The 25,974-nt window shown below is 34.2% G+C and overlaps 1 protein-coding gene across 2 annotated transcripts; it reads left to right on the top strand.

The window, feature by feature from the left end:
- Positions 1–1,376: 1,376 nt before the first annotated feature.
- On the top strand, positions 1,377–25,632 carry LOC128991773 (xaa-Pro aminopeptidase 3-like). Of its 2 annotated transcripts, none has more exons than XM_054414955.1 (9): positions 1,377–1,581; positions 6,849–6,938; positions 7,105–7,250; positions 7,529–7,829; positions 16,540–16,724; positions 17,764–18,067; positions 21,006–21,247; positions 21,869–21,989; positions 25,367–25,632. In XM_054414955.1, exons 2-9 carry the CDS (start codon positions 6,875–6,877, stop codon positions 25,531–25,533), a joined length of 1,530 nt encoding a protein of 509 aa, XP_054270930.1. In that variant the 5' UTR covers positions 1,377–1,581; positions 6,849–6,874; the 3' UTR covers positions 25,534–25,632. The 2 variants fall into 2 exon arrangements, with proteins under 2 accessions (XP_054270930.1, XP_054270929.1); XM_054414954.1 differs by having other exon boundaries at positions 1,377–1,585.
- The last annotated feature ends 342 nt before the right edge of the window (positions 25,633–25,974 follow it).

Raw genomic sequence — 25,974 nt, 5'->3', positions numbered from 1 at the left:
TATTGTGAAAGTGTTTCGGTGTCTGTTTACTTTTGACTTGAGCCACGGCCGCCTTTAACTCCTTAAGTAGTTAAAGGCGGCCATGCTTGAGCTGCTTGAAAAGTCAAGTGTTATTATAATTATGAAAATGAAAGTGCTGAAGCTGGGGCCCTATTTTTTAAATGGTTGACTGTTGAGTTGAGTGTTGACGATTGACTCAACTGTCAACCATTTAAAAAATAGGGCCCCTGAAGTGATTTGTTATTAAGTATTGTCAAATAAATGTTGTATGTGCATGGATTATTTATGAAGTTTTAAATGCTCACTTAACCTATTTTTTCGGATTGCTCAAGAATGAGCGATTGTTAATAAATCTGGGGGTCTGGTTAGTGGTGGTTGTATCAAGGGTGGGTTGGGGGTGTGGAGCACCCCCAAAAAAAGGGGGGTCTGTAGGTCCTACCACAGGAAAATTTTACATTTTAAAAGCCGTTTGATAAAATCACATTACCTACTTCAAATTGGTACAGCCTGTAACCAAAACTTAATTCAAGGAATGAATAACAGTTTCAGCTGAAAGCTGTGAGAATCCAATAAACATCAGAAGTAACAGCTACCTCGGAAAGTGCTCCAAGAGCGTTCTGCGCATGCGCAAGCTGAGTAGCCCGTCCCGTGGGTACAGTAAGGACGTCGAGTTTCGAGCTGCAGGCTAGCAGGCAAACAGGCAGCATAATTCGTTTTTCAGGATTAATTTTGCCAACAGTGTCATTTAGAGGCTTCTGATTGACTATAACGAAGGTTTAGTAATTGAAAAATTATTTTTGTTCATAGAATGAAATTATAAATTCAATTTTATATTTTTTATTATGAAATTAAACCGTCATAACCTAACCAAACCAACCAAACGTGCTGACAATGAAAAAATCTAATAAAGGTTTATTAATAGAAAAAATAGTTCTGTTCATAAAATAAAATTATAAATGCCTCAAATCCTATTTTTTATTCTAAAAATAAACTATCATAACCTAACCAAACTAACCAGACTTGCTAATAATGAAAAATCAAATGAAGGCTTAACAGAAAAAAATATTTCTGTTCATAAAATAAAACTATAAATGGGTCACATTCAATTTCATAATGTTTTAATTATAAAATTAAACCGTCATGACCTAACCAAACCAACCAAACTTGGAGTGGGATTCGAACCCGGGTCCTTCGGATCATCAGCCCAGCACTCTATCCAATGCACTACACCACCGGGGCCGTTGTTGGCATCACTCGAATCGTCGCTGTAATGATGTTCCCTCAGCCAATCAGAAGCCTCAAAATAATACTGTAGGCAACACTGATCCTGAAATAAAAATTCAGCAAACAGGCAGGCACTAGTACGCAGAGCAGACTACTCTCATCTCATATCAAAACAATAACAACTAAAAACTTGTCCTACTCATATTATTAGAGTTCTAACGTTGACAATTATTAATGAATATACGTTTTATTTTTAACATAGGAATAGTGTCTAACAGTGATTTTTAATAATTGAGTAATCCTCGGATTTTGAATGGTATAATTACTGTAGTTTCTTTTCATTTTTGGAATCTTCTGGTAGGTAAGTTAGGCCTAATTGAGCTTGTTTTATTTACCATTGCTAATATTTTGGGTACTCTTTATACTGACCACATCAGGTTTGGCTAAAAACCCAAACTGTTTAAATAAAAGTAAATGTAGTACAACTAATCTAACCTAATGTGGTCTGCCTGAGAAGAGTACTGTACCTCTACGTTATATTTGGTCATATAACTTAGGCCTAGCCTAACTCTTATTTGCTTATATTTTTAACATTTTTATGGGGTACACTTCCATATCTGTTGGCACAAACAACCGAATGAAAATATCGATCGATATATCGATTATTCGATAGGATGGTTTGGTAAGTTAAGTAAGGTTCTAACCTAACTAACCAAATGATATATCGAACTAAACAATCCAATAATCAATATTACTCATTCGGTTGTTTGTGCCAACAGATATGGAAGTGTACCCTTTTTATGAATTTTAAGGGGTAGGCCTACAGTTTCTTAACAGTGCCTATCCTAATATCGATTGAAACTATCGATCTGATTAGTAAACCAATCAGCAAGTTTGGTTTATCCAATAATATTTATTCCACCGCAATGCCATTCACAATCAGGTCATCAGTTATTACTAATTTTAATTGTATAACTAAGTTAGATACTTCTACATAAGGTTATAATGGTTTCGATAACAAATGCTAAATAAAAATAATATTAATAATTATGCTAACTTAAATAATAATATAATATTAAGTTAAGTTATGACAGTTTCATTTTATAGGCTAATTGGTACCTAGCCTATAACTTAGTTAAAAATATAAATTATTTAGGCCTACCGGTATCGATATTTAAAATTGATATTAGGGTAGCCCAGTTAAGAAACACCTGAGGATAAGTTACTTAGGCCAAGCCAAAAAGTAACAAAATATAGCCTTTTTGATCCACAGTGCAACCCAGAGACAAGACTACCCATCCTGTCAGTTTATTTAGAAACCCTCTCACACCAGTTTTACCGCATGCAGATGATTTTAACATACCGGTAATTTTTTAGGCTTACCTTACCTCCTTGGCCATTCACACCTAAAAAGGTTTTTGGCCTTGCCAACGAGTTGCCTCCACTGTTGACTGTCTGCCGCTGGGTAATAGATGTAACCATCCGCAGAAGGTTTTTCTGAACCTGGTCACCCCACCGAAGTTTGTTGTCTCAGATCTCCTTGTTTTTTTATGATCTGCCATATTTCATTTTCATGTCATGAGTTGAAGCCGTTACTCTTAGCACCTTCTTCTGCAGAATAAGAGCATCACTGCAAGCAGCTGAGTGTCCCCACAACAGAAGACCATAGTTCAAATGACTGTGGAACAAGGCATGATAAATTTCCAGAAGACAAATTACTCTTGATAATTTTGCACGTAGACCTTGGCCACATGAAAGTTCCAATAAAGCCTGTTATCCAGCCAGAAGCCTAGAATTTTGACTGGTTCATTGTTCCCCGCTGGAATTTCTCTTTTTAGAGACAATAATATTCTTTGAGTCTTATCTTCATTCAGTTTTAACTTATTGCTCTGGAACCAGTTTTTAGCAGAGGTGAAGGTTTCATTGATATCTGACAGAACGTCTTAATCCTCTGTTTACCAAGGTTGAGTCATCGGCAACAAGAAGGGTCTTTCCATTCAGGTCCAGGTCAGTTATGTGTATAATAAAGAGTAGAGGGCCAAGAATACTTCCCTGTGGGACGCCATGCTCCACAGGCCTACATTCGGAGACAGTTCCCTCCAAAGACACTATCTGCTTACGGCTGTCTAAGTAGTGAGTAGCCTAAGCATGTGGAGTGCAACGCTACTAACTCCATAGGCTGACAGCTTCCTGAGCAAAATCTTGTGGCTGACACAGTCAAATTCCTTACTGAGGTCACTCATAGTTAAGGCAAGAATACCTCCCTCTTCAAAGGTGTTGTTTGCATGCACGATGAGGGATATCAGAGCAGTGACTGTTGGCCTGTCCCTCCGAAATCCATGTTGAGAGGTAGAAAGGAGGTTATTGTCCTCAAAGTAATCAAGCAGCTGAGATTTGATGATGAACTCGAAAGTATCTTGGAGAGTACCGGCAATATAGAAATAGGTCGGTAGTTTAAAATTACACTAAAATCACCTTTTAGCGAATTTCCCATATAGGGAATAAGCTATTACCGTAGTACTCATGGTAAGACCTGGACGCGGGACCGATTTTTTTTTCGTTTTGAGGTCCCTAGAGGCCAAAAACACCATCCGTTCAAATTCATATATATATATATATATTTATATATTTATATATATATATATATATATATGTGTCTGTCAGCACGATAACTCGAGCAAAAATGATCCGATTTTGATGAAATTTGGTACAAACGTGTAAACGTACGTTTATTCGAACGAGTTCGCGATCCAGCATGATCGGACCATGGGAACGGGGGTTTACGGGGGGTTTTATGGGGTAAAAATAGGTTTTTCCCATTTTTGACCCAATAAACATAAAATTTAGCAATTTTTTTCCAAACCATTTTGTAGAGCTTAAAAAAACAAATAATTTAGTATATTGAAGCGTTATTATGCGCCTAATGGTTACGGAGAAAATTCCAAAAAATTGTAAATTTAAAATTCCCATGTTATTCTTATGGAGAATAAGTAAACTGTTGTAGTTTGCTTGTTTGTGAACATATTTTGATCAAATTTGGAAAATGTTTTTATTTCTTACTAACTATTCACATTTTACAACAAAAAAAAAAGTTTTACCCTCCCTGATGCAGCAAACCTAAGTACTTGTTAAACTAATTCTATTTAATTAAATCAAAAATAAATGTTATATTTTTAAGTAGACATTTCAGTGTAAATCCAATCAGTCAAATGGAAATTCGCTTAGTCTGCAGGTTTGCTGCGGCGGGGGTATTTTATGAATTGGGACCGTTCTAGCTATCTTCAGACAATCAGGGAAGACACCCTTGACCAAGCATAGGTTTATCAGTTTTGTGAGTGGATCTATTATATGATGTACTTATAATTGATTTTAAGATATGGCAAGAAATACCATAGTAGTCGGGACTGGAAGAGTTCATGAAATTTTAACTAGGCTATATTGAGTATTTGATTGGAACTCACCATGTTGAATTGACTCAGCATACATTCTGTGGTTCTTACATTGGTTCCGTCACTGTTCCATACCTCTCCGTTGGGGTCCTCGGCCAGCGACTGCACATGCACAATCTCCTCCACTGACCTGATGAAAAAGTTGTTGAAATCGTCAGGGCTATTAACAGAGCTTGGTACATCCGGTTAAGGTGAATTGATCTTAACAATGTCCCACGCAGCTTTGCATTTGTTCGGACACGCTTCAATGTAGCTCATGTTTGCTTTTTTCTTAGCTTCCTGCACCTTGATTCTGTAAGATTTTTTTGCCTTCAAATAGAGGGAGAACAGCCTATCCTTATTTCCACTACTATTTTCATACTTCTGTCACATATGGCTTTTACATAGTTACTATGTTTTTTTGAAATCTGGTGTATACCAGGATTTATCTATTAGGCCTATTTTATTTTTGTCTCGTTTACTGCTACTGGGAGATTTCTTATGTTAATTCTTACTTGGAAAGACTGTGTTAAAATTTAAAATAAGTACTTTAAGGAACTGATCGAAAGCATAGCCTGGATCCTGGCTTAGCATGTTATTTTGCCATTGCGTATTGGCCAATTCTCTCTGAAGCAAGAGAATATTTTCACTCTTTACATTTCTTTTTGTCCAAGCCTCTGATCCATACAAAAGTAAATTATGGTTTTATAAATTCTTATTTTTGTGGTTTTTTATAGTAATTTGGATCCCAAATTTTGGATATGCTTCGAAAGCAGTTGCAGTATTCAGTCTATTTTCCATACTTACTTGCATAATTGAAGGTATCCAATTTGTATAATTTCAGCTGTAGTCGTTAGAACCACTTCATTCTCTCTTTTGTTTATATAACTAACTGCTATATTTCTTAGGCTACACACTAGAATTAACAACTGGCACCAGATTCAAACCTTGTGTTTGAGGTAGCCTACTATCTCTTAAGGTCGAGAATCAATCAGGTCTAAAAGTCACAGTTTCTGTCAACATTTATACTTTATAGTTTTGTCTTTGTGTATCACTTGAGCAGTAGGTCACATTCTTTAAGCAACAACAGTGTTAAGCAATTAAATATGTATCTCACCACCATAACCCTAATATCAACAGATCAGAATCCATCTTACAAATGAACAATTTACAAACGTTCTAAACATCTCACTTTCGGTACCGTAACAAGCCTGCTATGTGATTCATGATAGTGTAGAAACAAATTTGTTTACTTATTTATTCGCACTACAGCAAAAGCCAATTTTTACAAGTTTCATTAGTAATCAACTCAAGTAAAAGTACAAGTTTACCATGTGTTAAAGTTTTTGACACATTTAAGTTACTACAATACTTGCCAGTCAGTGTTATTTAAGTTACAGTACCTCGCTATGATACAAGCATTGACTATTGGATACTGAAGTAGACATCCCATCTATATGGACCAGTTGTAGCAATTTTTTATTAAAAAAGAATGTAGTCGGAGTGAGCCAGTCACAGAATGCGCTAGTCTAAAATTCTATTTTATACCTTATTTTTTGTTGCTCACCAGGGTATGGGTCATAACAGTTGCTATAGCTCACCAAGTCAACTATAAGTTTGATGTGGGAAAAAAGTTTGTATATTTGACAGAATTTATTTATTTTATTTATTCAACGGCAGATTACCAATTTGCAATGTGGAAGCAAGAAGCCTATGTGGTAACAACATGCATGTTAGCAGAAAAATGTACTTAGCCTATTCTACATGGCAGGAGCAACATCGGTAACAGGAAATATTATTTTGTCTAGGAAAGCAACAATATAACAATGAAGGTACAAACAAACATATAAAAAAACAATAACAATGGTAAACATTTGTTCCAACAATAACAGTTTTAAACAATCGATCAAAAATAGCAATGGTAACTCAAACATAGCAAAATTGACAGAAATCAAAAAAGATATGTGAAAAGATAACAAATAACAATGGGACACACTAGGTTTCGGTGGCACCTAGAAGAATTTAGTCATTTAGATCAGTGCTTATCTGTAGGTGGCTCACATCAACTACGAGGATTTTGATAGAAAATTGGCTACAAATTTAACATGGGGATGGAATGTATAGTTGTATTAATTAGTCAAATATAAAAGCCTATTCTGCAATTGCCACTTTTTGATATTTTTTATCCTGTTACAGGTGAAACAGAAGACCAATACAAAGAAATGTTCCCTATATCAAGGTTATTTTTCAAAAAAACCCTTTGCGAGTGTATGTTTAAGGAATCTGGTGAGTAGGCCTAAAATTCAGTTTCTTTATCTTCAATCATTTAACTTTTACAAATTTATTGTATATCCAAGAGATAAAGTAGATCATAGCATATGTTAATCATTTCTGTTGATGTAATTTTCCAATCCTATTGTGAGTTTTGACATAATTCTTACTGTCACTTTAGTTAGAAGGAGGATACTTTGTGCCTATTCGACCACTACACCCAAAGAGGCTAAGGAATTAGGATCTGTTGTCGAGAATAAACCTGCTAAGCGGCTTTTCGGCCAACCAACTCCTCTCACTCACCCCCACCTACTCAAACCTGGTGAGGTAAATACCACTTTGAATTCATCTTGGTGTCCTTTATCACTATGTTTCTACTTCTTGTTAATATTTACCTACTTGCGTTGTGGAAATAAACCGAGGTACAAGTACCAATACTAGCCAGTATTCTTGAAGACCTTAGCATTAACATTCAAAATGTACTGTACAGATTGAAAACTGGAAATGTATACAATATATAGTGTCTGTCAAGCTACTGATCATTTCAGATTGTTGTTTTGCATTAGGCCTGTTCCCTGCTTGAATTTTCATTCTTGTGTTTGCAGGTTGTCCCAGGTTTGCAAAAGAGTGAATTTATTGAAAGGAGAAGAAAGTTTATTCACAACATATCAAAAACCAACCCTAAAAGCAATCATATTGTGATTATTCCTTCTGCTACCAAAGTGTACATGTCGGAGAAGATACCTTATGTATTCAGACAGAATACAGACTTCCTCTACTTGACAGGATGTCTGGAGCCTGACAGCGCCCTTGTGATAACAGTGCCGAACGAGGACAACGCCTCCTGTATATTATTTCTAAGGAAGAAAGATAAACACGCAGAAAAGTGGGATGGTCCGAGAACAGGTGGGTTGTAAAGGTGGGCGTTTTTTAACTTAATAAGATAAATAATACCATTACTGAAGTGTCGCCTACTACTCTGGTAATAGATTACTGAGAATAGGCCTACCCTATTATTTTAGCAATGTTGTCTGCACTGTTAGAAGGTGCAAGTGAAATAACGGCGATTCTTATTAACAGCGATTGGCTGAAAAGTCCTTGACAAGGAAGTAATAGGTGAAAAAATAATAGCGTAGTAACTAGTAAATTATATAATAAGCCTTACTGTTTCACCTACTGTATTACTAAAAAGCTAAGGAATGGATTGTAGTGGAAGAGATTTTTTGCTGCCCAACTTGCTTTAACCCTCTATCTGGCGCTGGTCGATTTTCGACCACTAAAATGCGAGTTCTCAGTGGCGCTAGTCGATTATCAACCAAGACGACATGGGTCGGGTTTTTCTATTATTAAAATATAAAAACTGTTTTAAAACCCAATAAATCTTATACCATTAGAAAGAAGAGATTCTGAGGATTCATTTTCATGCATAAAACATTATTGAGTGAGTATTATGTAGCGAGAAACATAGTTTGAAAAACTAGAGAGTTCAAAATAGATTTTGGTGGTGGAAAGTTTTGGTCACCTGATTACAAAAACGGCTGTTTTTGGCGATTCTCAATTAAATTGGGCGCGTTCTGGGAACAGTACCGTTGCAACGGTGCAGATTAACCAGTGACTTATTCACCGGTACCGCCCCGTGGCAAGAGTCTTGGTATCTCAGAACGGTTATTCACCGGTTTAAGGTACACATCGGATTATAATTTACACATTCACCTATTATTTACTTTATAATATTTAAACAAACAAACTTGTTCTCACAGAATAAATTATTAGAAAATTATTCACTTAATACGTAATATAACACTCCATAGAATAAATAGTTCACTTATTACGCAACATAACCTATAAAACTGATGAACTATTAAATTATTCGATGGACCCGCCATCTTGCCGTAGCTGCATGCTGTTGTCGTTGTCCAAGAAACTGACCAATCAGAGGCCGCCGGTGTATTATGCACCGTACAATTTCTCCGGTGCATAAATCTTGCACCGGTGGAGGAAAAAGAGGAAATAGCTGTCTGCTAGGTTAACTCACCGGTCTCCCAGAACGACGCATTTTTTGCACGGGTTCATACAATGTGTTGTTCTGGGAGACCGGTGAGTTAACCCAGCAGACAGCTATTTCCTCTTTTTCCTCCACTGGTGCAAGATTTATGCACCGGAGAAATTGTACGGTGCATAATACACCGGCGGCCTCTGATTAGTCAGTTTCTTAAACAACAGTATGCAACCACGGCAAGATGGCGGGTCCATCGAATCATGTATATCAGTTTTATAGGTTATAATTACGTAATGAGTGAATAATTTATTCTATGAGGGGGTTATATTACGTAATAAGTGAATAATTTTCAAATAGTTTATTCTGTGAGGATAAGTTTGTTTGATTTAAACATTATAAAGTAAATAGTAGGTGGATGTGTAAATTATAATCCGATGTGTACCGTAAACCGGTGATTAACCGTTCTGGGATACCGTACCAAGAATCTTGCCCCGGGGTGGTACCGGTGAGTAAGTCACCGGTTAATCTGCACCGGTGCACCGGTACATGTTCCCAGAACGGCGCCCATTGTATACAATATTAGTACATATTCTGAAACTACAATAAATTCCCTACAATTCCCTCTGAATCTATGAGGTTTTATTTCCTATTGTACAGAATCATTTGATTTTCTGTTGATGCATTCTATTATTTCATTTCCTACATGACAAAAACAGTTTGGTAGTTTTTCAAACAAGAAAATATGTATATAGAATAGTTTTTTTTAATTTTATTTTTCTGAGTATTTAAAAAACATTAATATTGCTACGTAGGGAATAATATTTTACACAACCTTTACGTTTAGATAAAATGTGTAAAAAAATTATTTTGTGGTTTTCTTTTGGGTTGCTTTAGAAATTTCCAATTTGTATAATCCAAAAATTTGCAAACCTTTTGCTACTACCCCTTAACGCATTGCTAAGAAAAAAATATTTTTATATTATTATATTCTACATTTATTACTGAAACAGAAAATATATACATGTGTGTACTTATATTCACAAATAAATGTTCTGTGGCTAGATATATGGTAGGCCTACCATTACAAAAGGGCCAAAATGTACCTGCCACTGGTGAATAAAATGACCGCCAGATCTAGGGTTAAATGACAAATAATACAACATAAAAAACCAAATTTTGATAAAAAAAAATTTTTGGCCATCCGACTCCCCTTAAACCAAGTTGCTTTAGGCAGAAAAATGTTTATGAGTAGGCCTAGCATGAAAACAAATGTGTGAACATTTGTAATTTTCTCAGTTTAGTAAACACATTTGAACTTAAATCAATTGGGTACAAAACCTCCTTTTTACTAAAACGTTGTTATTAGCTCGCTTTCTTGTCCGGTACAAGTTTTGCAATCAATTTCATACTAACTTCCCGATGAGCTAGAGACTTGAAACTCGAAACATAGATGACAATGCAATATTATATCATTTAATTTTCATATTTCCCTTGGGCTACGCCCCATGGCCTTCCACATTTTCCATGTTTACATTTTGAAATAATGTAAATATACAAAGTGACTATTCGCACGTCAAAATGACGTCACAACCCCGTTCTCGTTGCAGTTCCAGTTCCAGTATTACAAAATAATGCAAAGGGAACAGTTACTTTTTTCCACAATTCTATTGGCTCTCGAACACCATCACTGCAACGATACGGTGATACGACATCGGCCTCGGTGATTAGTGGATAGCGTGCCGGACTGATAATCTGACGGTGCCGGGTTCAAATACCGCTGGTCATACTATTTTTTTGTCTAAGATTTTTTCATTATCAGCAAGTTTGGTAAGGTTATGAGGGTTTAATTTTATTATTAAAACATTATAAAATTAAATTTAAGCCTTTTATAGTGTTATTTTATGAACAGAACTAAGTTATTTTTTCGATTAGACCTTCATTCGATTTGTTCATTATCAACAAGTTTGGTTAGTTTGGTTAGGTTATGACAGTTTAATTTTATTATTAAAAAAAAAAAAAAAAACTTGAATTTGAGGCATTTATAATTGTATTTTATGAACATAATAACTATGTTTTTGATTAGTAATTTTCATAATTTATTTCATAATTTAAGTTTTTTCATAATTTATTTTAGGCATGCATAAAATATACTACAAATCTACTACAAAATAAAAATTTATAATATTTTAATTTTATGATAAACTTATATGTTGTATTCAGTTATGTTTCTTCCTATGGTTAAAGCTAAAGTAGTTTCATTTTTATCAAAATATTTATTGATCTCAGTTCAGTTAGCTTTGCTCTTTGAATTTAAATTTAGAATCACTATTTTAATGTTTCATTTAATCAAGGTCGTTGTTATTGTTATGTTTATGTCTTTCACATTTTTTTTTTTAAAGCATGATTATTGCAACATAAATATGTTTCATTATTCATTAACTTTTATTTATTATTTGCAAGTGTTGACTTATTTTTTTTTTACCAGCCTTTATCACTACTATTGAGAGAAAAACTAATTATCTAGTACTCTAAAGATCATGTGTTGAACAATTGCATGGAGTTTAATAAGTGAAATATTTCATTAAATTATTTGTTACCTCAGTTCAATCTTTGTAATAGCATGTTTCTTTGCATGTAAAATTAGTAGAATTATTTATTCAGTATTTAATTGAGATGCAAGGGATGCAAGAAAAGTCCATTAGTTATTTTATAATATTTATTACACCAAAATACCATTAATTTAATTTAAGCTATTCAATAACAATTTTATTTATTTAGTTCCAAAAGAAATTATGTATTTAAGTGTTCTGAGGTAAAGCAATCCTAATAGTAAAATTTTCGTGTATTAACTCATATTATATCTAATTCAAGTAATTTTCGATGATTAGATTTGTATGGTTTGATTAATAATTGCATAATTTCATTTTATGTATGTAAATATTAATTTATTATTTAAGTTATCAGGATAGGCACGGGCAGGGGGGCCTATGCGGGACGATGATTGGCAACATAGATGAAAATACACCTTTTGAATACGATTCTTGCTTGGAGCTGGATAATGTTTTTGAAAGCGAAATTTTTTTTAATGAACCCCCAATAAATAGTAGTCTTAAAATATTTCACACGAACATCAGAAGTTTCTCAAAAAATTTTGACAATTTATCAGTGTATTTACAGTCTTTGAATGCTAATCTAGATATCATCGTCTTATCAGAGTGTTGGTTGAGCGGGGGGGAGGTGGGTCACATGGACGGGTTTGACTGTACAATGACAGATACACAAAACAACAAAAATGACGGAGTCATTGTTTTCATCAACAAACAACTGTCTGCTACCGTAACACAAGTAAACATCAACAGAGTTTTTGGTATTTCTTTGGAATTCAGTCTTTTTAATAAAACATTCAATCTGTTAGCTGTTTATAGGACTTTTGATTGTGAAATTGATCATTTTATATCTGGTTTGGAATGCTATTATAATCGCATAAGTAAAGATACTAACTGTATCTTTTTGGGTGATATTAACATCGACTTACACAAAACTGATGCAATAACGGATCTTTACTTAAACACTTTACTAGGCGCTGGACTAGTCCAGTGCATCGACAAGCCGACCAGAGTGACACACAACACATCTACTTGTATTGACCACATTTTTGTCCGTTTCCAAGATATGAGACGAGTCAAATCTGCTGTCATACACTCTCATATCACTGACCATTACAGCACTGCTCTTACAATCACTAACACCATTCATACACCTACAGGAACTGAAACTCAGTCACAGAACCAATTTCGCACCTACATTGATCACGCTACATTAACTGAACATATTACAAAAACAGACTGGAGTCCAATCATGAGCAATCACGAGGTTAATCAGTGCACAGCATGTTTTTGTTCGACACTGAGTAACTGCATCAAAGCCTCAACTAAAACAATCAAACATCACTCTACAAGATTTAAAAAAATAAAGCCTTGGATTACCGTAGATCTCATAAAATTAATTCGAAAACGAGACAAGCTAAGTAAAAAGATCAAAACCCAACCGTTTAATTTATTACTACTAGATAGATTCAGGGCCCTGCGCCTATCTTTAAATCAAAACATAAAAATTGCAAAGAAAAATTATTATAGGGGTAAAATTTCAGAATCTAACAGGGATCCAAAATTATTTTGGGGCATAGTTAGTGAAATATCAGGCAGGAATTGCACTAAGGACCATTTCCCATTTGAAAAAGTTTTACCTGGTTCTTCGAATAATGCGAACATTAAGATTAAAATAGCAAACGATTTCAATAACTTTTTTACATCAGTAGGTTCTAAATTGGCCAACTCAATAAATTCAGCTGGGGCTCCAGTCGTAAACGACGCTGACTTCTCACTTGACACGAATTTTACATTCAACACGATCACACACGCTGACATAGAACGTTACGTCCAGGGTCTGCGCGGAGGGTCTGCGCCGGGCCATGATGGTATCTCGGCCTTTGTTCTTAAAGAAAACATCCACTCTCTATGTGCTCCTCTTCTGCACATTGTCAATATTAGCCTGACATCTGGTATATTCCCAAACGAGCTTAAATTGGCCAAGATCATTCCATTGCACAAATCTAATGATTTCACAGACATGAATAACTATCGTCCGATTTCTTTGTTAAGTGTAATTGCTAAGCTTTTAGAGAAAATTGCCAAAGATCAACTTGTTTTTTACCTCCACCAGTGCAATATTTTAAGTGAAAATCAGTATGGTTTCAGGAGTGACAAAAACATATCTGATGCTTTATTTGATATTAATAAATACATTAACGAGGCAATTTATGGCAACAAACGAAGCATGTTAATTTTCTTAGACTTGAAAAAAGCTTTTGACTCAGTGGACAGAAGTAGGTTGTTGCGTAAACTTGAGCTTGTCGGGGTGCGTGGCACCTCGCTCGCTTGGTTCAGCAGCTACCTCTCTGATAGGCTGCAAACTGTCGCACTTGGTGAAGTGGCAAGCGATGTATTGCCAGTGGAGTATGGTGTAGTCCAGGGTTCGACCCTTGGTCCTGTTTTATTCCTCATTTATATTAATAATATTTCTAAAATTCAAACAGAAGGGAAATTAACATTATTTGCTGATGATACTCTAATATTTGTAACCGGAGCATCCTGGGAGGAGGTTAAAAACAAGGCAGAATCAGACCTCTGTTTACTAAAAAAATGGCTTGATCAAAATGTACTGTCCCTTAATATATCTAAAACAAAATTTATGCCAATTTCATTACGCAAGATAACCGAATACAAACTTGATAACCTAACTATTCATGTCTGTGGAAATCATTTCAATAACTCTTGTTTTTGTAGCAAAATTGAAAAAGTTGATTCATACAAATATCTTGGTATTGTTTTTGATTCAAAGATGAAATGGTCGGAACATGTTGAATACCTAAAAAATAAATTACGTAAATATATTTATGCATTTAGGCAACTTAGTGATATTCTCGAAGAGCAAGAAATTAAAATAGCATACTATGCATATGTTCAATCATTGTTGTCTTTTGGAATTATTGCTTTTGGTGGTGCTTACAAAACTATCTTGCAACCTGTTTTTGTAGTGCAGAAAACAATACTTAAAGTTGCTTTTAAAAAACACTTTAGATATTCAACTGACGATCTTTTTGTAGAATCGGGAGTTTTGACAGTCAGGCAGTTATTTTTAAAATTTATTTTAGTTCACATGTACAAAAACTTTGATAATATTTTTGTAAAAATTACTCATCCCCACAATACGCGCTTTTCTCGAAATGTTGGTGTAAGTGTTCCACAAACTTTCAAATCATTTTCAAATACGAATTGCTTTCACTTAACCCAAATCATTTATCGTAACATGTGTAACAGATATCAAAATGTCAACATTCTAAATTCACCCTCTCTCTCTCTATTTAAGAAGCATGTTGTGGGGTGGCTTGTTGGTCTGAGTACAGAGGACACCGAGGCCGTTATCGCGTTGGGTGGACCTGACCGTTGACCCTACACAATCACTGATACACCACTTTCACTGACTGACTAATACACTACACCCCACCTCTCCTCTTCAATCTTCACCAGATATTATAAATTAGCCTACCTCTGTTTGCACAAAGAATTTTTTTTTACCGTCAATTTATTCCAGAACACTAAAAATTCAGCTTCAAGCAAGACAAATAAAAAAAAGGTTTAAATTATACGATTTTTTTTCTCTTATATATTTTTTACTTCCCATTTAAATTAATCTTTTCGCAACTCAGTCTACGCACAGGCCCTGCCTATGTAGACTTTTTCCTTTCTTATAGAATGTATTTTTTTTTTAACACTTTATTTACTTATTTCTACAGTATATAATTTTTGTTTTGTTATCTAGTTAGTAATATTTTGCTGTTTCATATTTAAGAAAAGAAAAAAATACAATGTACTTGTCTGTAAATAATTAATGGGAAATAAAATATTATTTCATTTCATTTCATTTCATTTCATTTCATTTCATTTCATTTCATTTCATTTCAAACATAGAGACATGTTTAGTAAACATTCGATTTTTTCATTATCAGCAAGTCTGGTTAGTTTGGTTAGGTTATGACAGTTTAATTTTATTATTTATCTTAATTTTATAATCAACTATTACGTCATGGATCTACGGACCATCAATATGACAGTTTAGAACTGTCTCCTTTCATAATCAGTATTTAAGTTGCGGGCAGAAAACGTGAAGTTTATTCCATCCATTTCGGCTTGTGAGGTTTAGAGGTACTACCGTTCCTAATACTAGGTTTTCTTTGTGTGCAACCTGTTCCAAAACAGTTATAAAAGTAACTGGATTAGGAACGTAATATGGCACCATTTGGAACAGACGTGCGCGGTAGCGGCGCTTGTCTGAAGTGCGAATGGCCTCTGCCGTAAATATATCAATTAATTTAAGTCAGTAAATACTTAAATTTGACAGTTAGAAGAGCAAAGGTTAAGAGGTACAGGTTCTGCTCCCGAGATATTCTAAAAATATAAAACAAGCATTTCAAAGTAAAGATAAAACATCTGATTACAGATAAAAAGGTTTTGGTTACGTAAAATAGATGTAACATATTTACACACTAAAGACTAAAAATTAGAAAATAATTTATAGGCTAAATAAAAATACTTTTTAAAAATGCCATGTTTTTAAACACACTAAAAAGTATAAAATAACTATAAATATATTAATACTTAAATACATAATTATACTTGTAAGATTAAAAAAAAAAAACATGGGGCGCATGCAATAGATCAATAGTTCAATCAGGTGAAGTTAATTGTCAATTAGCATGCGCCGACCGCATGGACCGATTTACTTTTTCGTATACGATTAATTTTGGACCGATTTAATTTGGAAAATACATTTATTTCTTACTTAACTTTTAACATTAAAAAAAAAAACAAAAAAAAACCTTTTACTCTCCCTGTTGCTGCAAACCTAAGTACTACTCGTTAAACTAATTCTATTTAAATAAGGAATAAATGTGATATTTTTAAGGATGTAGTCTAAATCCAATCAGGCTAATGGAAATTCGCTTAGTCTGCAGGTTTGCTGCGGCGAGGGTATTTAATTAAATGTTTTATTTTCTAGGCGTGCAAGGTGCTTTGGAATTGTTTGGGGTGGATCAAGCCCTTCCATTCACAGAACTAAATACTTTTCTATCATCTTACGCCCAGACTTACAAACAGTTTACAATCTGGTATGACTTTTCTTCTAATATTCACCCGGAAGTTCACTCTGTTATGGAGACATTCTCGTCAAGAATCACTGGTAAAGTAAGTTTTGTATTGAACAGGCCTAACACATAGTTTTAATGTTAAATTGCCCTAAAATATTTTAGGGTCAACCGGTCAACTAGGATACTTCTCTCGAAATTCTGTAATAAATGTAAATTTGCTGTATAATGGATGTAAAACACTTACTAGTTTCAGTTTTGTTGTTTCTGCCTCCTGACCACAATCTAAATTAATAGGCTACTAGAGGTTAAAATAATTTTAATGTGATCACACCACTGATGAGCATTGACCAGTTTCAACCAAGCAATGGGGTCATCTTCAGGTGAAGAAGGGTCATTAAATCACTCCGAAGAGGTTGTCAGAAAGTCTACAAATACATAAAAAATACTTATTAAACAAAAAACAACGCTTATACACATTATTACGAAAACACTCATAAATGTATTGAACCTCTAAAACTAGTTTTGATTTTGCATAGATGTGTGACTTTCAAGAATTAACAATATGACGCTTTACTCTCTTAATCATGGTTTTTATACACATTATTACGAAAACACTCATAAATGTATTGAACCTCTAAAACTAGTTTTGATTTTGCATAGATGTGTGACTTTCAAGAATTAACAATATGACGCTTTACTCTCTTAATCATGGTTTGGTCAGAAAATCCCTACTTTTTAGACAAAATGGTGATTTTTACAAAGTGTATTTTGTAACTCGTAAAATATTTAGTTTTTTGATTACAACTACTTTCTGTAACAATCTAAATCACACTGTTGTTATTTAAAGAAATTATGAAATGAGAAGAAGGGGAACTGCAAAATTAAGCATTTTACTTCAAATAGCACTGGATAGGCCTTGTTAATTATAGCTGATTTTTGTAGGTACCGTACCATAGAATGGGGTAAATGGAAACAAATTTGAATTTTGGATCAAGATTGGTTAGTAAATTTTGGTAGTTGTTCCTCAACTAAATTGCAATCAACTACAGATTTGTTGCAAAGTATTTTTTTTTCTATAATATTTTGTAAAGTAAAATTTTGAAATAAATTTGACAGTAGTTGTAACTTTTGCACAGTCCTCGGAGTCTCCAAGGCCTGTTCTGCATCAACAGCGGTTGATCAAGTCAGCAGCAGAGCAGGAGCTGATGGCCCACACGTGTGAGATCGCATGTCTAGCAATGTTGCGGACAATTGCCTTCACTCAGCCGGGCGTCACAGAACATCAGTTGTTTGCCAAGATGGACTACGAAAGCAGAATGAAGGGTGCTGACTTCCTGGCCTACCCTCCAGTCGTGGCGTCTGGCAACAACGCCAACACTATACACTACATTGCCAACACACAAGTCACCCAGCCCGGCGAAATGGTACTCATGGACGCAGGTGAAATGGGAATAGTGAGGGAGTTGCATTTATGGTGGATCAAAAAGGTCTCCTATGTTGATTTAGGCCTATGGACTATTTTAAAAGTAGATGGGTAATTTTGTAAATGTTAAATCTTAGACGTACTTTTTGGCAATTTGATGATTTTAAAATCTGAAATTCAAGGTACAGTTCCCTCTTAACCGACCTCTCATTAACCGATAATCGGATTATCTGCCCTCGATCGTAAAATGTTACAGTTTGTTTTAACCAACCTTGCTTTGAGAGCCGTTTGGTTTGACCACCGCTTTCTAGGAATCTCAGTATTTTTGTTCCCATGTTCGGCGATGGGAACCATACGCTTATATCTCCTCAGGATATAACTAAGAATAAGTTTTTTGTATTAATCCCAAAAAGCAAAAAGTTAATATTTCTGAAAACAGCTGCTTTTTTGTTAAATAATCTAGAATTATCTTATCACTAGACTAAACAAACAACGCAACTTGTAGGGTGGGCAGGAGAGGGGAGTTAACTACTCCAAGAATAAGATAGTTTTTGTAACTCAAATGAACATCCTGTCTCGTAACAAAATGGTTGTTAGTATCTTTAATTTCGACAAAAGTTTTGTATTGTATTACGATAGATTTGGAAAGCAAAAAAAAAAAAAAAAAAAAAAAAATACTACAGTACTAAAGATATTAAAATAAGAATTTTTATTGACTCTTGCCTACAACTATAATTTATTCCACTGAAAGTATTTGACTTAACTGTGTTTTTTGTTTATTTGTAACTTTTCTATCAATACAAAAAAATACCCCCGCCGCAGCAAACCTGCAGACTAAGCGAATTTCAACTCGTCTGATTACATTTTTACTAAAATATTTCCATAAATAAGACATATTATTCCCTATTTAAATAACATTAGATTTAACGAGTGCTTAGGTTTGCTGCTACGGGGAAGGTAAAAAGTGTTTTTTGACCATACGTCAATAGTATAGGGTGAAATAAATAAATTTGCCAAATTTTATCAATATATACCCATAAACAAGTAAACTACAACAATTTTCATTTTCTCCTTAAGAATAACATGGGAATTTTTAATTACACTATTTTTGAATTTTCTCCGTGACCGTTAGGCATACAACAGTGCTTCAATATACTAAATTATTTCTTTTTTTAAGCTCTACAAAACGGTTTAGAAAGAAATCGCAAAATTTTTTGTTTTTAGGTTCAAAAATGGGAAAAACCCATTTTTACCCCATAAAACCCCCCATAAACCCCCGTTCCCATGGTCCGATTATGCTGGATCGCGAACTCGTTCGAATAAACGTAGGTTTACACGTTTGTACCAAATTTCATCAAAATCGGATCATTTTGGCTCGAGTTATCGCGCTAACGGACACACATATATATATATATAAATATATATATAAATATATATATAAATATATATATATATATATATATGAATTTGAACGGATGGTGTTTTTGGCCTCTAGGGACCTCAAAATAAAAAATTAAATCGGTCTCGTAGTACCATGAGTACTACGGTAATAGCTTATTCCCTATATGGGAAATTCGCTAATATTCCCTATATGGGAAATTCGCTAATATTCCCTATATGGGAAATTCGCTAAAAGGAGATAAGTGTAGTTATTTCATAAATAAAGCAAGTACAACTTCAAAATAATGATTATATAATTCCAAATGAATAGCACTTCATTTATGTTTGTAGGGATTGCCTGTTTTAACCCACCTTTTGAGTTATTCTACCTAAGTCCGGTCCCATTAGAGTGGGTACTGTAGCTGGTGTCTCATATAAAAGTGAGCGGTGAGCCTAACTTCTTTCACATGGTGAGATTAAGATATAATAAACATTCACTTTAGGGACATCCCATCGATATGAACCAGCTGGCAGCTGTAGTCAGTTTGTATTACAATCAAAACGTTTTTTTGAATGAGTCTCTCATTCAGTGAGCTACAATATAACATTCCATTTTGACCCTTATTTATTACGAAGATTGTTGAGTGATACAATAGAAGAAAAGATGCTATAGTTTTTATAATATTTTGTAATTTCAATTTGGCTTCATTAAGTTGGCTACTTGGAAGAAATCAGTAATTTTCATCAGGGCACAAAATAAAAGCATTCCTTGAATGCCAAGTCAATTAAAATTCAACTACACTCACATTAGCAAAATTTCTCTATAGGGAAGTAGCTATTACCGTTAAACCATGGAAATGCCCAATTTCAAGTACAATTGTGTAGGGAAAGTTTAAAAAAAATTAATAATTTTGTATATTTAAAGTGTTGTATAATTAAGGGCTACAATTGAGGAAAACAATTTACAAACTCTACGTTTAAAATTTCTATGTTATCGTTACAGAGAAAAAGAAAACTGTTGTAGTTTGTTTGTTTATAAACATGTTGATCAAATTTTCCTTCTATTACCATTTGATAAAAAAAACATTTTACCTTTATTGTGGCAGCAAACCTAAGTACTCGTTACATCTAATGATATTTAAACGGGGAATGTATCTATTGAGGAAATATTTGAGTATGAATCCAATCAAATTCAAATTCGTTTAGTCTGCAGGTTTGCTGCGGCATGGGTATTTATTTTTAATCGAGTTAAACTGGTCTCAAAACTTAAAATGGAATGTCTAGTCTATCTTAGATTAAATTAACATTCTATCTGTAATCAAAGATCATGTACAAATTTGGAAAACTTTTTGAAATCACCGTGTTGTCTATAGTGACAAATTTTGTAACAAAACATTTTAGATTACCTACCTATCAAATGATCCGTGAAATAGGATAATCTTGAAAAAAAATACAAAAGACAAAAAAAGCAATCAGACTGATCCCAAAGGAAATAAGTGACTTCAGTTGACTATTAATGTAAACTATAGTACTCGTAGATTCAAATGATTACTGACTGAGTGTGTTTTGCTGTAGGCTGTTCGCTCAGCGGGTACTGCAGTGACCTGACACGCACATGGCCTGTGTCCGGTCGTTTCACACAACCTCAGTTGGTCCTGTACGAGATCGTACAACAGACTCAACAACAGCTGATGTCGCTGTGTCATCCGGCCAACTCACTGGACCATCTGTTCAACGTTATGTGTCACCTGCTGGGGCAAAAACTCATAGAAGCCGGTGTCTTCAAAAAGACCGCCAACAAGGACCATCCTTCCAGGGTCAGTTGAGGAATGTGTCAACTATTCTTGACTTGAGGAAAAATAATTGATAAAGTGTAGTGGCACTCATTGAACTTGGCTATAAAAAATACCACCTATGAAATAATAAAATCTAGAGCATGTTTTTGTGGTTAAGTGCCCCCAAAATGCCAAAAGTGTCTAAATGTATTGATGTCAATCATACTCTCTTTTAAAGTGAATTTTACTTGTACAACTGTAACACTTGACGTCTAAGTGATGCTTTGCAAAATGTGGTATGGTAGTAGTATCATATTGAGAAATTAATAGGGCTATACCAAACTCCAAACAGAAACATCCATTTTACTCGATAGATCCTATGGTATTTTATTGCTTCAATGATTTATAACTAATTAAATATCCAGCCTTGAATAGTTTGGTTCTGATAAGTTTTGAATTACATGTTATTTCAGATTTAGCTAAACTGTAAAATATTGAATTCCATAACATTCCTTGTACTTTGTAGTTTGATAACATTCCTTGTACTTTCGTGCTTCTACTACACGGTACTTTAAGGTACTTTAGTCTCTTAAAACTCTTTTATCCGTATTAACTAGCAACCTTGTTCTACACATTTCTTTGCCAACCAATGTGTTGTTTCAGATGGCGTATGAGCTTTGCCCCCACCATGCTAGCCACTACTTGGGCATGGACGTCCATGACACTGGCTCCGTGTCACGCAGCATCAACATGCAGCCTGGCATGGTTATCACTGTGGAACCAGGTGCGCCAACTTTTACATCCCCAGTCCGGTTTGATCAAAGCTGTTTTATTCATCTTGAGTTGTCCAAAATTAAATTCGGAGAGTTGTAAATGCTAATGGTCTAAATTAATTTTCTTGCTTATATAGCGCCTTGACTATTATACAGAACTATACATTCCATTCCCAGAGTTAATGTTGCCATTTTTAGGATGGATATTAATGAGTTACCAACAGAGAGTGCTCATGTAATGTAAAAGTAAGACAATATTCCTGAATAAATACTTGAATTTACTAAGCAATAACACACATGTAAACATATTTGGAGTTGGTAATGTGAGTCGGTGGCTCAGTCGGTAGCGTCGCGGACTTCGGGCCCGAGGCAGTAGTGTCGTGGGTTCGGATCCTGGTCACTGCCACTAACTTTTATCAGTACATTTCACCTTTGTACTGTACCGGCTCACCCCTTGCTTTGCTGGATACGTTCCACGCACAGATCTGTAGTCTATTTTGACGGGCAAATGCAAGGTTAAAAGAGGCCGCCAACCTCTTAAAAAAAAAAAAAAAATTAACAAGTAAACAAAATATTTCTCACATAATCAACAATGTATGAAGCAAAGTAAAGAAAGAACAGGATAGAAATTATCATAACATATAAATGATTTTTGTCAAATACTTTTTAAACTTTTAAATAGGGATGGACGAGATTGGATTTTTAGTTTGAGACGAGACGAGACGAGATTTTTTATTTCTCATAGAATTTCGAGACGAGATCGAGACGGGATTTCCCTTCTCATACACAATGGGAAATGCATGTTCAAATTTTTTACCTGATTTTGTAACATTGTTAGATGACTGTTTAAATACAAAAATAATGATAATAGGCAAGAATATTTACTTACTTACTTACTGCCGTGGCTCTTGGTACCCAAGGTGGTACTTTGCCTCGCCAACACACTGCCTCCAGATTTTTCTATCCATTGCCTCATCTTCCCTTCTTCCCAGTCTTCTTAGGTCTTTTCTAACCTGGTCTCGCCATCTCAACTTGGGCCTTCCTGGTGGTCTTCTGCCCTCCGGATTGTTCAAAAGGACGTTCTTGACTAAGGAGTCGTCCTCTTTCCTTAGTAGATGGCCAGCCCATCTCATTCTCCTACCTCTCACCTCGGCCACTATGTCTGGGTCCATATATAATTGCCTCAACTCTGTATTGTGTTTTATCCTCCACTCAAGAATATTTACAATCTTTTATTAAGAAACGTCAGCATAACATTTTTTTATTAATCACGCCTAACTTATTAAAAATGCCTACGATTAGGAAACATAGTGATATCAGTTAGGATAGAGTTCAACTTATCCTAAAATAAAATAAATTATAATATAAAAGCAATATTAATTTTTATAAAATAGTTACTTGTTTTGACTTTTTATAATAATAAAACATTTCTCACACTGCTTACACTTAACAAAACTTCTCAAATGTTATTAAAGTAATATTATTTGGGGTTTTTTTTTAATTCTCGGCTTGATAAAAATCTCGGCCAAAAATAAATCTCGTCTTGTGTAATGAGATTTAAAATTTCCTGACCATCCCTACTTTTAAACAACTTTTTAATCAAGTCAAACTGACAGGACCACTTATTGTGAGCTATAGCTTGTGTATTGTTACTTCAACCATCTCGGTAACAAAACTAAGGCTACAGCCACACAGGCATTTGTTTCATGCTTGAACGCTTGAGCAGCATTAAAACTAATGCTAGTGTCCCTGTTGCTCCAATTCGAGCAATTGCTAAGTATTACAGGCAATATTTTAAAACGAATAACAGTCATAATTTCTGATGACATAGTTTGCAAATCAGCTATTTCAATGATTAATAAGAAATGCAGCACAGTGTTAATTCAGTTTTCTTTTTAGTATGTCAAATTATCTAGGCTTTCTCGCTTTTTTCTAATTTAATACTTACGCTAACCTTAATTCAAATAGTAAATATTTCATTTCAACCAAGTCAGTAAATGTTTGTAGCAAACTGTTAAATTAATAAACTTATTGACTGTTTACAATTAAAATATGTTCTTCTTCTCACGTTTAATTCTGGCAACAGCTGGATTTTCATAACAATTTTGGTTCCCATGTTAATCTTATGGAGAAATACAAAACTTTAAAGGGCTCCAGGGCCTCACTCTCTAATTATTTCCCTAAATAGAAAGTTTCCTGCACAACTTCACATTACGCTCTTTCCAATAACACCAAAAACATATCAATCGGTTCAGTAGTTTCGGAGGAGTAATTGTCACAAAAAACCTGCTTGTGTATTAAATAAGTACTTGAGGTCGTCCAGTGGTCGAAAATTCAACCAAAAATATGTAATGCACATACACGCATTGACTATTGGATACTGAAGTAGACATTCCTTCTATATGGACCAGCTGTCGCCATTTTTTTTTTTTTTTTAAAGAACATGTAGTTGTGTGAACCAGTCACAGAATGTGTGTCTACAATCATATTTTCTACCTTATTTTTTGTTGCTGACAAAGTTGATGGGTCATAACAGTTGCTATAGCTCATAATAAGTCATTCCATAAGTTTGATTTAGTAAAACACATCGTGTATTCGACAGAAATTAGTCATTTAGATCAGCGCAATCTGTTGGTGGCTCACATCAACGACGACAAATTTTATTTAAAAACTCGCTACAACTTTAACATGAGGATGTAGATCAAAGGAGTATTTTATATCCATGGTCAAAGGTACAAACTTCTCTATTTTCAACCCACACGTTTATATTTCGTTGTTATTTCGTCACCAGCATGGCAACCCATAGAGCCCATGTTAATTTTTTGTAATTTCAAATTCATTTTTTGTGCTTATATTTGAGCCTATTTTAACTTTTAAAGGGATTCTGCACATCTACAGGAAAACATCTTTCTAACAGTATGCGTAGATTTTCCCTGTGATGCACACAAACTGAGAAAAAAGGTTTTAAAGAAACATGCTTGCCTATTAATTTATAGATAGATATATATAAAGGCCTGATACTGCGGGAAAACACCCTGCGGTTGGCATTCCCCGATTACATTTAATGCTGCTCATATTTTTTGCGTGTGTTCAGGCAACGTTCGTGTGTGAAAAAAATGCCCGTGTGGTCGTAGCCTGAGGGAGAAAATACAAGTTTAGACTAGCATTTTTCCCAGTGGTTCATTTAACTATGTTCTTTTTATTAAGTAAGCGACAGATTGCCCAGATGTTAGCTCCAGAATCTGAAAGTCAATTATAGCACCTGTTAAAGTAACGTTGGTTATTAAATTATGAAAAGATTAAATGGATTTTATAAACAATATTATTTAAAAAAATTGTATTCATAGTGCCAATTTTTCAACTTATAGTATAGAATGAATGTTTACAGGTTTATATATATCGGAAAACAATGAGAACGTCAATGAAGAGTTTTGCGGACAAGGGATCAGAATTGAAGATAACATTTTGATAACAGATTCTAACCCCGTTCTTCTAACCAGTTTGTGCCCGAAGGAGCCTGAAGTTATAGAAAGTCTAGTCGGTTCTAGTCTGTAGAGTTAATTTTATTAGTTTACATTGTAAATTATCTTCCTTTGAATACTGACTGTGTTCAGAAAGATTTACTTTCAATACAACAAAGTTTCCTTTATTTTTTATTATTACTTTATTTACCATTGTACATAAAATATTAGTATATTTTAGACATCTAAGGAATATGTATAAACAATTAAAATTATTTTTACAATATACATTTTTATTCTTACATGATTCATTTTGCTAGTCAACTGTCAACATTGTAAAGTTGGTATTTTATTTGTGTATATGCCAGTGGCATTTTTAAAAGGTAATACAAATGCTTGCACAAGTGTTCTAAACCCATTAACTTTTTTTACAAATTGATTTTCAAGCTTTTACCAGGGGTCATTGATTAATATAAGTTCCTTGTGTGTAAAAACAAATTTTTAATAGTTTTTTTAATCAAATATTTAAAAAATA

This window comes from Macrosteles quadrilineatus, unplaced genomic scaffold (genome assembly GCF_028750875.1).
Source record: "Macrosteles quadrilineatus isolate MER2022 unplaced genomic scaffold, UCM_ALF_1.0 Scaffold_4__1_contigs__length_99947679, whole genome shotgun sequence".
NCBI classification, from domain to species: Eukaryota; Metazoa; Arthropoda; class Insecta; order Hemiptera; family Cicadellidae; genus Macrosteles; species Macrosteles quadrilineatus.
The sequence above is the reverse complement of the archived record's forward strand: the minus strand, read 5'-3'. Positions and strand labels throughout refer to the sequence as shown.

Coding starts and splice junctions, on each gene's coding strand:
- LOC128991773 (XM_054414955.1), top strand. CDS start 6,875: ATGTTCCCTATATCAAGGTTATTTTTCAAAAAAACCCTTTGCGAGTGT. Junction 7,830..16,539: donor GTGGGATGGTCCGAGAACAG/GTGGGTTGTAAA, acceptor TTTATTTTCTAG/GCGTGCAAGGTGCTTTGGAA. Junction 18,068..21,005: donor AATGGTACTCATGGACGCAG/GTGAAATGGGAA, acceptor GTTTTGCTGTAG/GCTGTTCGCTCAGCGGGTAC.